General features: G+C 38.6%; 1 protein-coding gene across 2 annotated transcripts in view; it reads right to left on the bottom strand.

The window, feature by feature from the left end:
• Positions 1-162: 162 nt before the first annotated feature.
• Positions 163-14,941, bottom strand: part of ZSWIM6 (zinc finger SWIM-type containing 6) — a 110,493-nt gene continuing 95,714 nt past the window's right edge. For both annotated transcript variants that reach the window (XM_064736302.1, XM_064736303.1), the window contains 5 exons: positions 11,585-11,720; positions 7,057-7,214; positions 6,375-6,538; positions 4,494-4,575; positions 163-2,697 (listed from right to left, as the gene is read on the bottom strand). In XM_064736302.1, the coding sequence (XP_064592372.1) occupies positions 1,835-2,697; positions 4,494-4,575; positions 6,375-6,538; positions 7,057-7,214; positions 11,585-11,720 (1,403 nt within the window). In that variant the 3' untranslated portion in view covers positions 163-1,834. The remainder of the gene's footprint in view (positions 2,698-4,493; positions 4,576-6,374; positions 6,539-7,056; positions 7,215-11,584; positions 11,721-14,941) is intronic.

The following is a 14,941-nucleotide window of genomic DNA, read 5'->3' as shown; positions in this document are numbered from 1 at the left end:
TTGCATACCACCACACTGCAGTGAAATTGTTAGCTGGGCATTCATGATCTATGAACACAATTCAATTCCAGTAACAGACACCATTAAAGGAGGCAGAATCAACTTTCAAAAAACTAATTTTAATCAAAACAAAAAAATTGTTGATCATTAACAAGTTTATAAAACAGTGATTTAGTTACATAAATAAATTGATATCAGTGTATCAAATCTTAATTACTTTCAACTTCATGAGCATGTTTACATGGGTGATGAAGTACAACCTTTTTACCTATTATAATAAATAAAATGGAGAGCATGAAATAGTTTTTCTAAACAAAAATACCTACAAACATACTTCTAGCATGTTCTCTAATGAAGGGAACAAGAGACACTGGACAACTTTTGCACCAAAACATAAAAACTGCTTTAAAAAGCACAAGGATACAGAACCATCAGCTAAAGTAAAGACACTATACTGTAACCAAGGTTGGTATTTAATAATATAACGAACAGTTTGGTAGTTAGATCTCCAGTTTGGTTATTTTAAAGCATTAAGACAAGGCAAGATAGAAGGCTGCTTCTGTTTGAGTAATTCTAGAGAAAATAAAATATATTAAAAAAACAAACTGAAAAGTAGAACAGTCATACCTACACAACTTTCTGTCCTGCACAAAGTCAAAATACCTATGCAGAATATATATATATAATATATATATGTTATTTGTGCACAAAGGTTAGCTTATTATTAGCTCACTGCAAAGGCGTTACGTATCATGTCAATAATTTTGGAAAACATTTTGCGTTTTGTGTCAAAAAGGATATTCTTTAAGTCTTCTAGGCTATGAGGCACAAACCCCAATTCTGGCATACTGTATTCTTAATGCTAAGGCTTGCTGCTCTGGCTGTGTATTTTTTGTTGTCCCTCTTTACTATAGTGCCTGTTACAAGCATGTGTGTATGTGTGTATACATATATATGTATACACAGGTTGTATAAATATATATATATATAAAATTTTCCCCATTAGGTATCAGTCCAACCATGCAATCCAAAAGGTGGCTCTGCATAGATGCCCAGCATATAGTTCACCACCTGAGCCAACCCTGAAGCAAGGCGCACTGTAGTCCTTCTGATAGGTTTTTTCTGTTTAAAACCAAGCTACTGCAGCTTCAAGTATTTTGCATTACATAGATTTTTTTATAAATTAGTTAATGTTATATTTTTCAATATTCAGACATATACTATAATATATATACAGTACAATAAATGCTCTCATTCTTTTTTTAATTTTTTTGTTAAATCCCTGAGAATGTATGTTGACAGTCGCTAAGTTTCCACATGCACAAGCATTGTGTGCCATGCTTCTGGATGAACAGCACTGCAAAGCCACGTGGTCAGCCTTTTAACTATTAGTATCTCATTTGTTGGTTTGTTTAAATATGCTGAAATGTAAGGATGAGTTACAAAGAAGTAAAGCTGAATCCATTCGAGGTACTTATCACAGGATGGAGGTGTTTTGTTTGGTTTTTAAAGCCATTGCAATATATGTTTGTTTTTGAGGCTGTGAACGTATACAGAAAGAACAGGAGAGCAATGTGGGCTTTTGCCACTTGACAACATATACTCAGTGTAAACCAAACCTTTTTTAACCTCTCTCTCATACAAAACAGAAAAAAGAAAAAAAAATTAAACACACAAACTTTCACAACATGACAGTTCAGTTTGCAAACTCAATATAACTATACACATATAATACCGGTGTGGCTCTGTTTCTTTAAGTTAAAAAGGATACAAAGGCAGGCTCAAGTAAAAACAAACCACCCCTCCCCCCCAGTCCCCCATTCACGCATTTTCATCAACCAAACCGTTCACGAACCAGCATCATCAGTTTCTTTTTGCCTTTGTAGATTTGTTTTAGGTTGTCAATGAACTGTGTAAACTGGATGTGACCATCATGAGCCATTAGGAAGGTCTCTCGTGCCTTGCTGAGGAACTCTATAAACTCACTATAGTGTCGTGGGCTGATGTGAGTGAGACGTGAATGAGTTGTATTAATGTAGGCTCCAATCGTGGCATCCAAGAGTTGCCGTAAAGGGGCTTTGTCCAGTGACATGAGCTTACCAGAGTTCCTCCTTCCATGAAGTCCCACCATGCCAGGAGTGGTCAAAGTACACCTACGCAAAATGTCTGACAGTACTGTTGCACACTTGACACTTTTGACCACCAGAGGTATTATAGCTGCTAGCTCATTTTTCCCAAGGGAGTGGCTGAGCGCACATGCCCACAGAACGTCATTAATGGCAGGGTGTGTGTCCTGATTGTAACTCAGGTTGAGATGTGTCATGGCCAAGGTGGCCAGCTTGTAGGCCCGCATGGGGTAACCACGGTGCTCCATGTATCGTGCTATGGTAAAAAGCTGCGAGTAGCTCATGCCAGCTGTAGCAGCATCTAGAACGATTTGGTAAGCAGTCTCAAAAGCTATGTGATCCTTTTCACATAGGGTCAGTGCAGAAAGGGCACAGTTTTGAGGATCCTTCATGGCACACTGTAGAGCAAGCGTCCTAGCACTGCCAGCTAGTTTCTCCTGCTGATGGCAGTCCAGATGCAGACGGACAATGGTGCTGTTGGACATCACTGTCGTAGCAACAATACTAGTGGCTTCTGTTGGAGTGAAAAGTGTAAACCAATTTTGCATGATACTATCCAGTGCGTAAACACCTGGGGGAGAGAAAGAAAGGATTAGTCACAATTGATAAAACCCAGCAGATAGAGATGTTCAGCAGATTACACTTCCCACAAAGTCTAAGAGGTTACCAGTACAACTCAGCAAGAAAGGTTCACAGACAGCATGGCTAGAAAAGAACATTAAATCTAAGACTACTGTACAAACTCTGCAGCAATCACATAAACCCAGAAAATAACAAAAATAGCCTGCAAGATAAGTTTTAATCTCCTGTTGTGACAGCTGAGCTGTTTTACTTAAGACAATTTGAGTAAAACATTCTGGCTCATTTAGTCTCATCATCTCACTCAAAAGCAGCCCTCACCTTGCACACCATGGCAATTGCAACCTCTTTTCTCACTGTAAATCTCAAGGCACAGCACATGTGAAAAGTAGGCAGAAAGGCTTTCTTAAGGGAACACCAAGGCATACCTTAGCAGAACTTATTAAGCACACCTTAAAGCAATCAAATTTGCAAATACATGATCATCAAGATCCTTATTAGAGGAATACAATGAGCAATATGAACTACTGCATATTATATTTCTCAGTGCCACTGTATTCCCAGTGTGTTTCGCAGGCGGAGGCAACACTGATTGATGGGTTCCATAAGTTAAACCTAGAATTAACTGGAGTGCCTTATTGCTAGAGGCAGTTTACACACACTTGTGAGCCCAACTAAACCACAAACAGAGGTCTTTATTTTCTCTGCAGGACTCTAATGCTTTCCATGCACCCCACCATTCATTTGCAGCAAACCAGCATAGCCAGAGAATACAGTATCTTCAATTAAATAAACAGATTCCTAGCATTACCATATTGATTCTTTACTGTGTTGATTAAGTCTAAAGAGTACTTTGGACAACATTTTAGGTTCTTTACAGGACACTTCTATTAGAATACGTAAACCAATTTGAAGAAATTTTAAATCCAGTATTTTATTTGCTGAGATGCAGCTGCACAAAATAACACTCAGGCACTAATATCTGTAAGATAACCTCAGCAACAATTACCTTAGCAAAGATATAAAAGCAATAAAACAAGAGCATTGCATGAAAATCTGCAGACACAAACCACTTTCTGGCGGACAGCATACAAAGGTAAGCTCTATTTCCCCATGCTATTGACAACAATATATGGCCAGCTAAGCATAAAGCAGAGAATGAATTAATCCAGAGAATAAGCAGCAGCAATCTTCCTAAAGTTCTGAAACTCAAGAAGCATCTGTGCAATACAATCCAACTCAGATATATGAAGAAGGAAGAAATACAACAAAAAAACATGCTCTCCAGAAATACCTTTACTGACAATTAAAATGGCTCCGTTATCATAAGTACTTAAATTGTTCCCATTAGCATTGCTGCTGCTTTTTGATTTTTTTTTTTAAACATCCATACAGGTTTTAATGCAGTCATGGTAAACCTTAACACAGAAGATTTATGAGATGTCTCATGAAGACAGGCAGGAAATCTATAGCAAAGCCCAAAATGATCCGAACATGCTACTTGAGAGAGCACTGATTTCCCACTTCTGTATTGAGTATTTTGGGTATGCTTCGCATAGGTTATGCACACCTCCAGCTTATGGGGGAAAGCAGTCATACTGCATTACTCAACTATTGTCTCACTTGCTTTGTGCCTAAAAACACCCACTAATCACTGCCATAATGTGCTCTCACCAAAGGAATTTTAGAGATGAACATGAAGTGGGAGGCATTTGCAGAAATTGGGTGTTGACAAGGAAGATCAAGCCCTATAAGAGCAGCTGACAAGAGAAACATTTCAGAACATACCTACTTCTGTTGCACATGTTACCAACCACCTCACCATTTCCCGCCGTCGCCAATTCAGCGTTGACAGTGTCATCCGCATCACCTGTTAAAAGAACACAAACAAAATAAAATTTAAGTTGCAAACCAAGGCCATAGACAAACAGAAAGGGATTTTAAAGTATTCAAACACACTGGAGTTAAAAATGGCAGCCTCTTGCTCTCTCCATTTCCTCTTTTTCAGCTGATATGTCAGACAATTTGAAAAACACTGATTGGGTATTTTTGAACAGCATACAGAGAGTAATTCCAGAGAGTAATTCCAACTGCAGACCCTTCAAGGATAGAAGACGGAGATTGTTTTATCTAAAGGCAAGAAAAAACCCTATCCCATAAAAAAGCCTTCTCCCAAGCAACAAAAACTAACCATCAATTACCAATTATTGAAATTAAATTATGTAACATCTCCTCCCTCTATGCACAAGTATATCAGTAATCATCGTGTGATATTCCAGGGCATAAAATTATGGTAAGTAGTCAGGTACTGGATACTGAACACAGACAACCTAATTACAATTAAGTTGAGGGTGAAAGAAGGTGGAATCATCTGTAGGCCACTAGAAACAGTGCTGACACTGTTTCTTGCAGGAAAAGACTTACTGTAAGCAACTACACAGCTGGGAATTGCTGGAAATTACACTGCTATGCATCTTCCTTCTGGAAAACAAATCTTTAAGATTCTTAAAACACCTTTTCTTAAGCTTGGAACAGAACAGTGGGCAAATTCTACAACAGTTCCAGTTTGTTGGGTTTGTGACATTACTTTCACTAGATCGCGCTGAAGATACTCTGATGACACTGTCAACCACAAAAAGAGTATCCATGAATACCCAAAGTGCTCTGTTGCCATTAAAGATACTTGGTGAAAACTTGAGGTGACACACAGGTCAATTGTAAGGATTTTTCTCTCTCTCACATAAACATTTAAGGCAAATGAAACAAACAGATTTCCACAGTGACCATGGAAATATGAAAGCCTAACAAAGCATACAGAACCCTCAGCTTTTTAATTAAAGATTTTAGTACCTTTCTTCAGTATAAGAAGCAACTGGGAAAATATACTTTCCCCAAAAGTCTTTGGAGCTTTATTTACTGAACCAAAGTAATAAATGGTTTTCTGATCTTTGCATGGTTTTTTTAAGAATTCCCTGAAGAGGGATGGAGATATTTGTTTTTGTTGAAAAGAACTGCATAAACTCTAACATTTAAAAGTGTCAGGTAAAATTCACTACTTGTCTGGCTCCTTTTTGCTTGCAAAGTCTCTCCTCAGAGCCTGAAAACTGATCTGCAGTACTTGTACACCTCAAGCACACTCAGATGCATCTGACTATACCACAGCTTGTGGAGTACAGGATGTTGATGGAAGTGAGAAGGCTGGTGCCAACACGTTCTGCCTTAGCAACCAGTCATTATGGTTGACCTTGGCTTTCAACAAGCATGTATCAATTCTCATTTTTTAGGGGAAAGGAAGAAAAAGAAAAGGGAAGAAACCCTGAAGACCATGCAGAAAATACAGTGCATTTCCAGCAAGCAGAGTAATTTTACTTTCTAGCCAGTCCTACATAAAATCCTGAATCCACCACACCGGGCCTCCCTCAGCCCTGAACAGAAGAGTGCAGCCAACAAACACCAGCTCTGCCTTCCACTTGAATGGCACAAAGGGACTGTGCAGATTCTTGGTCTGTGTTCACTAGTACACTAAGCCTTGTAGTAGAAAATAAAACTTAAAACCAAGTCCAGACAGAGCCCAAAGACAATATCCTTTCCTGTGCTTAAAAGCTACATGCACCAACACTGCATCAAATTTCTTTCTTCTATTATAATAACAACAAATGAGGGAAATACCTGAAGACCCAACTCCAGAGAAACTTTCAGAAGAGTTATGTCTGGCAAGCTGTCCATGAGTGTGGCTATTTTAAATGCATCCTGGGCAAGCTTGAAGATGTGTGATGAGGAGTGGATATTTTTCTGGATGGATTCTAACACTGTTTCCAGTCTCCGAACATCACCTGCAAGGTGTAAACAGAATCATCAAAATGGAACAAGCTCTCAAAACACCCAGAGGTCCATTATATCTGAGCCTGACATTGCTATGCAATAGTATGATGTGTCAATTACACACACTCTGTTTTTAGAAACCTTCTATTCTATATGAATGAAAGATATAAGAGACCACAAACTGCTCTATCTGAAGGTGTTAGTGCAGCATGGGGCCAAAAGTCACTCTAATTTGTGAATTTTGGAACTGACTTGTCCACTTCTGTGTCTCACAGTCAAAGTCATGTGTCAGGAGAATAAAAAGCTGTCTCATCAACCTCATATCAAGTTCATCTAGCTACCCGATGACTAAATTAACTACTATGCTAGAAAGTTACATGACAGATTTAAGCCAGTTCAGTTTGTTGTGCCCATTTCAAACTATTGCCAGACTATGATCTGGACTCCTAAGCATGAGTATTATGATCTGTTTACGCATGCAATATTAAAAGCACACATTTAGTTGAGCACATAACTGACAGCAACGTACCTTTGGCTGCTGTTAGCATGGTTGATGCCAGCTCACACTGCTGGGATTCGATATGACTTAGGGTGAACCAGCGGGGATACCGGTTTGGAACAACAGATGCGATGTGGTGAGGGCGGGACAGGTCTCCTGAAGGAGCTGTGGATTCCAGTACCAGCAACCTGAAATAAGAAAGAAATCCTCTTTCATTAAACCACTATTACATTTGGTTGCTCATGAGCTAAACTAAAGCTGCAAGAATACTTGGTATTGTCTATGAAATATGTTTTTACAGTTTCAGAAAAAAAAATTGGAAAACCACTTCTCTTCTTGCGGAATCTCAAAAGTTTATTTGCCAAACTTTCCTATATCAATAGGCATTTTTAACCTATCAGTATTTTATAATGTACCCTAATCAGATGTTAGGGTCCCAAACAGCAATGACAGAGAGTCAGTTTCCTTTAATATGACTTTCAGACTCCATTTTCTCATTAAGTATTCATCAATCAACAGCAGTCTTACCCAACAAGGAGCATTAAAAATTTCAAATTAACGTGTTGTTGACTACTACAGTCCAAATGACAGCCCACCGCAAAAATATAACCTTACTGCCCTTGCTATATACTAAATACTGACAGTACATCAGCAACTCTATAAATCAGTACAAAAATAGGTTTTTTTTTTAAATACAGTTAAGCAAAGTTTCAGCATATGGATGGTTAAATAAATAGTAATAAGATCATGTCCAGAAGAAAAGCTTTTCCAGTGCTTAGCTTCTTGATGTCTCTTAGTATCTGAGGTCTGTTTCTATCAGCTTTCATATGCATGGGATTATTTAGAAGGAAGTGATCTGTGACGATCAAGGAAGTTGCATCTCTTTGTCCACAAAACTGCAACTACCGAACACTGAAAATCCAATGCATTGTGTTTTTTTCAGCGATAGACTATTTCTTATAGAATAAGCCCATTTAAATGTAAGTTACAATTTCTTATAATTAAACAAATACCTAAGTTCTGTAACTGTGGAGTATGTTGGGGTTTTTTTTGCATTAAGATGGATTTGACTTCCATCAGGTTTTTTTTTTATATCCTGAAGTGTATGATATGATGAAGTGTATGCAGGCAGTTAAAAATACAACACACCACCCAAATAACTATCACACACATGTAAGTGCATGAAAATAGGAAAAAAACTCTTGTATCAAGTCAAATCTATTCTCCAGCATCACAAAGACACCTCTTCATAAATATATTCTGAAGCTGATTTTTTCCAAGCATAGACTGAGGTTGCAGAGATGCATTATGAGCTAGCTTCAGTGAACAGAAAAGATCCTAACTATTAAATTAAGAAAGGGATTAGTAGGTTATGAGTAAGAGTTAACAGCCAAAAAGCATGAAAGAAAGGCTGTTTTGGAGAAATCTTTTGTCACTTCGCATTTAACTGCCAGCTTCTGTGCTCTTCTGCTGTGAAAAGATGTGCTGCTGTGAATTGGTGGCATTCACACAATTTTGGCAAGGTTAGGGAACACCAGAAAACCACATGTAGATTTAGCATTCTTAACCTTTTTTTTTCCTTTGAAATATCAATTATTTAGTTAGGTTTTAGCAAAGCTACCTTGTGAATAAACATCACCATTGAAGTCTGGGTCCCAAAGTCTGGCTGAAATTCAGGCTTAACAAAGGATCAAACCAAACTAAGCCAAACATTCAAGTGAGCAGTCAACTGCAGATCCATGTTCTCCAAGGCTATGCTCCATATGTTTCAGTCCTGAAGCAGAAAACTAAATAGAAATGACCATCAAGGACTACACAACCCTGTCCTTGCAGACCTGAGGTGCATACATGAACGGCTTTCTGGTCTCAGTTTCCATTTATTTCATATTAAGAGTTCCATACACTAAAATAGGACTAATAAAACTTAACAGCAACAGGTATTTCTGAATACAGGAAGGTTAAATACTCCTGAGCTGCCATGGGTAATTGACCCATGCAGACTGACACTGAACACTTCTATCTGAAGAGCAACTACCTGGGGTCTTGGGAAATTAATTTCTTTAATAAATGTGAGAAAATGCTTCACTTCTAAAAGCATGAGCAGTTGTACAGATTTCCATGCAACGCCTTTACTAACTTCCACATGGGATTTCTGTCCTTGCCACAGCCACTTCCTTCCTCCCATGCAAGACAAGATGCTCAAGTTTTTATCTTCTGACCCATTCAACTTCTCAGCCATGAGATACACATTCAATCTTCATGTTTGCTTTATTCTTGTCTCCTCAAAGCAGTATTACATTACTTTTTCATTTGGTTTGTATTGGGAGTCCTTTATTCACTGAACTAACATTCTGGTGTGAATGGAAAGAATAATCATCCTTCTTCAGGAGAATTTAAGAAGTGCAGAAGAATGCAGAGAGACATGGAATAGAAAGCATCTAAATCTGCCACCACCACCATTCAAGACAGCAGCCCACATTTCTGAAGAGTGCCAAATATCAAACTGCAAAAAGAAAGATTACTGTCTTGGGCTGAACCTTTATCTGTCTTATAAAGTGATGAAAAAATGGCTCTGGAGGGAAAATAGCCCTGCTTGCACTGATGTCTCCTGTGATTTCACCAGATGGAAACAAAACAACAATTCCTTCTTATACTGGTCTATTTAAGAAGTCATTTCTTTGGTTGAGATGACAGCTTTATAGCAAATGAGGGCTGGAGCTACCCAAGACTAACTGGAGATTTCATCATTTGGATCTTTCAGTGTCTTGTTAGTTTTTCCAGTTGAGAAAGGAAACTTTCAAAAAAGATTTTTTCAGTTATGACTGGTTTCTGGGCAAATCCTTGTTCAAATGAAACTGGATATTGACTCCATGTTCACTGAGGCAGTCAGGAAGCTGCTGATGGATGAATACTTCAGCCTTGGAGGATCACTTCAATAGCTTAGTTTAAGGAATAAAAATCCATACAAACTCTACTCTTGAGACATAATTTAAGGTAGTAACTTCAAAGTAAATACACAACAAGTATGTTTTACAAAATAATTAACTTTTTTCCTTAAAAAAAAAACCAAAACCACACCAAACACAACCAAACCAACCAAAGGAACAACAAACAATGAAACAAAACAAAACCAACCAAAGACCCGCACAATATTTTGTAATATCTTCCTGTTCTGATATAATCAGTCATTCATGTACTTACCTTGAGATAAAAGAAGACTAGTAAACCCTAAGTGGCCCAGTGTAGCTTTCTGATCACACATTTGAATGTTCTCAATAGTTCATCAGTAATGTACTTTTGTCTTCTCAATCTATTTCCTAAAATGCTAACTGTAACAAGCAAGTATGCATGGTCACTCTTCACATTTTTTAGACTCTTCTCATAACATCCATTACTAGACATTCTTGGAGGCAGAAAAACACCCAACAGGCTAAGCAGACCCTTGGCTTAAACTGACAGCTATATTTTGCTCTTATGCAGGGCCTCCCATTTAGTCCTTTGAACATTGTAATTATTTTCTCACTGTTTAGCTTTTTAGAGAGAGTAGCTCCAGAATAAACACCTCCAAGCCATACAGACACAATCTGTTTGATGAAGCTGAACACTCTTCACGTGGATAGGACGTCCCTCAATCACTGTGCAATCATGCTTGGTGATAATGACCAGGAAAACTCAACAATTTTTCTTTTTTATAGTCTAAAACTTGACTGCTTTTAGTGCTCAGTTGTGGCTATTCTTTGCCAACTATCAACCACTAGGTTCTTGACAGTGAGCAGACATTCAGATGGGACCACTTTCTTCCCTGAACTCTATGTGGACAACAGTTTTATCTATAATCATTTAGGTCCCTGAAAACCAATTCAGAAGTTTTTTCTCAGATATCTTTACCAATCTGACCAGTCCTGAGACAGCACACACTGAACACTGCCTGAGAAACATCTTTTTCCTGATTACTGAAGACAAATGAGATGCACACCAGACATTTTGCTGCCATTGGATTTACTCTATTTAGATCCCAGCATTCACCCAGAAGAGGTTAACATGTTATGAAGCACTAAACAACACAAAGGCTCTCACTACACCACTCAAATCTATTGGTGAGAGTCAATTTATAAAGAAGGTGAGTGAAACAAATTGTCCTGCTGAGCAGACTAAGCAGCAAACAATCCTGAGGCTTATGGTAAAATATCTCTTTCCTTATTTCATTACCAATATCATCATGCACACACAACCACATGGGTGGGAGAATTGATATGCTAAAGTGGCTTTATAACACAAAACCTTGTGCCCCAGGTGTGGGATTCTACAAGTATCTGAAACAGAAAATCCAGTTTTACAAGTATAAATAAACACTAATTGGACATTTACAAATTATTATAATATAGTTACTACAAGTACCATTTACTTTATGGATGACAGAACCGAAACAGTACCTCCTTGACTCCTTGAATGGAAGAATGCATATTTTAGGAAAAGAGACTAGGTCTTGTTTACCAAACCTTTTCCCCCTTTCACATTTACTACTTGTGCTCTTTTTAGATAACTCATGAATACGTACCGCATGGCTCTCAGTGCAGTTTTGTATGCCAATTCAGCATCATGAGGTAGGAGAGAGGTGAAGAGATACTTGGCAAATGTGTGCATTGGAACACTCTCTCGATGGATGACTTCACCTAAGCCACTGTATGGTCCACCTGCAGGAAAGAGAAACAGAATGTCAGTCTTTACAAACTGCTAGACCCCAATTTCCGAACCTTTAAAAGCATTCAGTACATCTTCAGCTAGTAGTGCTATTAAAGACATAGCCTCACCTTCACAAAAGGTGAAATTACATTGGTATTTTCAGTGAAACAGATAACACATCATATATACACAATGTGTTACAGTTATATTAAATACCACGTATTATTTAGGAAAACAAGACACACTTCAAATTGTATAATACTAAGCATACTGCCAGTGCTTATACAAATGACAGAATGATTACAGTACTTCATGGGACTCACTCAGTAAGCCTGGTATAAAAAGTAGAAAGTCATAATCCTAGCTCTGCCTCCACACAGTTATATTATGCACATCAATACCCATGCATCCTGTCAATGTGCTACTGCTTCATCACAAATTCACCAGGAAAAAAGAATGATAACCATAGAAAAATGTGTATCTTTAATTGAAATTACATGACTAATCACCACAGCAGCACCTGATCCCTCAAACATCTGACCTGACACTGGCATTTAAATAACCCTTTGGTCTGAATGCAGTCACGACTCAAGTCCCAGGTCCCACCCTTGGGTCACAATAAGCCCAGGCAGTTCCACAGTTGGGAACAGAGTAACTGGAAAGCTGCTCAGGGTGCTACTGACATGAGCCAAGGTGTACTCAGGTGGCCAAGAAGGCAAATGGCACTCTGGCTAGGATCAGCTGGGCCCGGGCAGGGATTGTCCCCCTGTGCTGGGCCCTGCTGAGGCCGCACCTCCAGTGCTGCGTCCAGCTCTAGTCCATCACTTCAAGAAAGGCCCTGAGGGGCTGGAGAGAGTCCAGAGAAGGGCAATGGAGCTGGGGCAGGGTCTGGAGCACAAGTGCTGTGAAGCAGCTGTGGGAGCTGGGGGTATTACTCCTGGAAAAAAGGAGGCTCAGGAGAGACCTTATGATTCTCTATCCCCGCCTGAAAAGCCTCAGACAAGCAGAGACACAATAAAAGGAAATGGCTTCAGATTGTGCCAGGCAAGGTTTAGACTGCTTATCAGGAAAAACTTAACTAAAAGGATGGTCAGGCACTGGAATAGGCTGCCCAGGGCAGTGGTGGAACCAGCATCACTAAAAGTGTTCAAATTAAGTGTGAATTTATCACTTAGGAACACGGTTTAGTAGTGAAGATAGTGGTGGCTGGCTCAATGGCTGGACTCAACAATACTATTAGACTTTTCCAACTTGAACAATTCTACGATGATGAACAAAAGGTCAAATTATGCACCAAAGCTGGCTGTTAGTCCAGTATACCCACATGATTTTAAAAAATTCTATTTTATTTATGTGAAAACTACCCCTATGATTGGAGCAATGGATTTTTCTCTCTCAGTAAGGTGTAGATATCAATTTGATAACAGCAGCATCATGATAGACAACAACAAAATTAAAAGCAACTATTTACTTGCTGAGTTTCAAATGTTCACAGTGTATTTGAATCCTATTTCTACATTTTTTCTGCACACTTAAGACTGTTATTCCTGTTAAGAGGGAAACTATATTTTTCTTTCTATTCTGACTTCAGTGACAAGAGGTTCAGGCTTTAAATGCAGCGAGATACAGAATAAGAATCTTGTATTAAACATTACAGGACAATTATTGCACAGATAGCACTGAGCAGTTCCAGAACCTACTACTACTTCTACTAAGACTCCAACTCATCCCACTTGAAAGGATGGATGGATGGATGGATGGATGGATGGATGGATGGATGGATGGATGGATGGATGGATGGAGCTGTGTGGGTGCACTTTTGTTTCAGCAATGTTTTTGACTGCTGCCTTAGCACAACATACAAGGAGAGAAATCACTAGGCATGAAAAAATTCTGAGCTCTATAGGTGGGCATTTCTAAAGAACAAGGCTGATTGCAAAGGAAATATCAAAGAAGATTTAGTAAGTGACAGTGTGTCTCATAACCATTTGAAATGAAGTTGAAAGCTATTCAAATCTAGCTGGCATTGTTTGAATGAAAGAGGCAATTTCATGTATGTTTGCCAGTTGGTGGTCCAGTCAAAAACTCAGACAGGGCACAAAGAACACATGACAAAGCATTTATATGAAAATATATTTTGCCATTAACTTAGCAGTCAAGCAAAAAATCAGAACAGTTCTTGCAAAACGGTCTTATGTTCTGCTTTCCCACACACTCAAATGGTAGCTACACACAGCACGCATTAATCTCCATTAACCGCATAGAAATCAGCTTAATATTGGATTAAGTTTTCTTTATTCTATCTAACAAATTTCAACTACAAATTCACAATTGGTATGATCAGCACCTTAAATCACTGCACAGCTTTTCCTCCATGTAAACTGGCAGTTCCTGCTAATGTGGAACACACTGAAACTACTGCAGAAAAGCCAGATTTCTCATCACAAACTGATGCAAGACAACTGCTGCACATTGCTCACAATGGCAATTTTTTAGGCAGTTTTATTCTTTACTACTCTACTATTCTTTACTACTCTAAGAAAACATTAAAAGAATTTCAGTGATCAAAGCAGTAAACTGAATTGTCAGAGAGTATGTATTTTCCTGCCTTTTCCTCATAAAGCATCCTTACCAGTAAACAGATGCAGGAAACTGATTTTATAATGCAGAGAAATCCTGCATGCTAATAGCTAGATCAAGACAGTAGCTTTTCTTGTCCAAAGGCCACAAAGCAGCAGTACAGACACAACATGATGGAAACCTTCACTGTGCTGCAGCTTCTCCGCAGCTTCAAATCTAGGCAAAAACAGTCACTTAATGCTGGGAACCCTAAGCAACATACTGTACCTCTTCCATAAAAGACAACATTTAAAAAGACTAATGTGTCACATAAACAGAGTAAAACCTGACTGTTGTGCAGCCATCTCTCAACTCACCTAGGACAGTACCACATTCCCCTTCAAGCCATGTGCATGCACTCAAAATCTGGGTGTCTCACCGAGACTTCATAAACCTGGATTATGCCTTTGGCTAATTTTTTCCCCAGAAGTTTTTTCTTCCATTCAAAAAGAACAAAAACCAGAAAGACAATCTTGGAACCCATGACATCACCCTCTGAACACGATGCTTAAGTGCTACATGTTAAGCCTTTTTCAAAGTTAAGACAAAAGTACGCACTTCCATGAACAGATGTTATTTCAACACTGCCTAATTGCAAAACAAAAATGGCGTG

The sequence above is a fragment of the Zonotrichia leucophrys genome, chromosome Z (assembly GCF_028769735.1).
Source record: "Zonotrichia leucophrys gambelii isolate GWCS_2022_RI chromosome Z, RI_Zleu_2.0, whole genome shotgun sequence".
In the NCBI taxonomy this organism is placed as follows: Eukaryota; Metazoa; Chordata; class Aves; order Passeriformes; family Passerellidae; genus Zonotrichia; species Zonotrichia leucophrys.
This window is presented reverse-complemented; position numbering and strand designations above follow the sequence as displayed.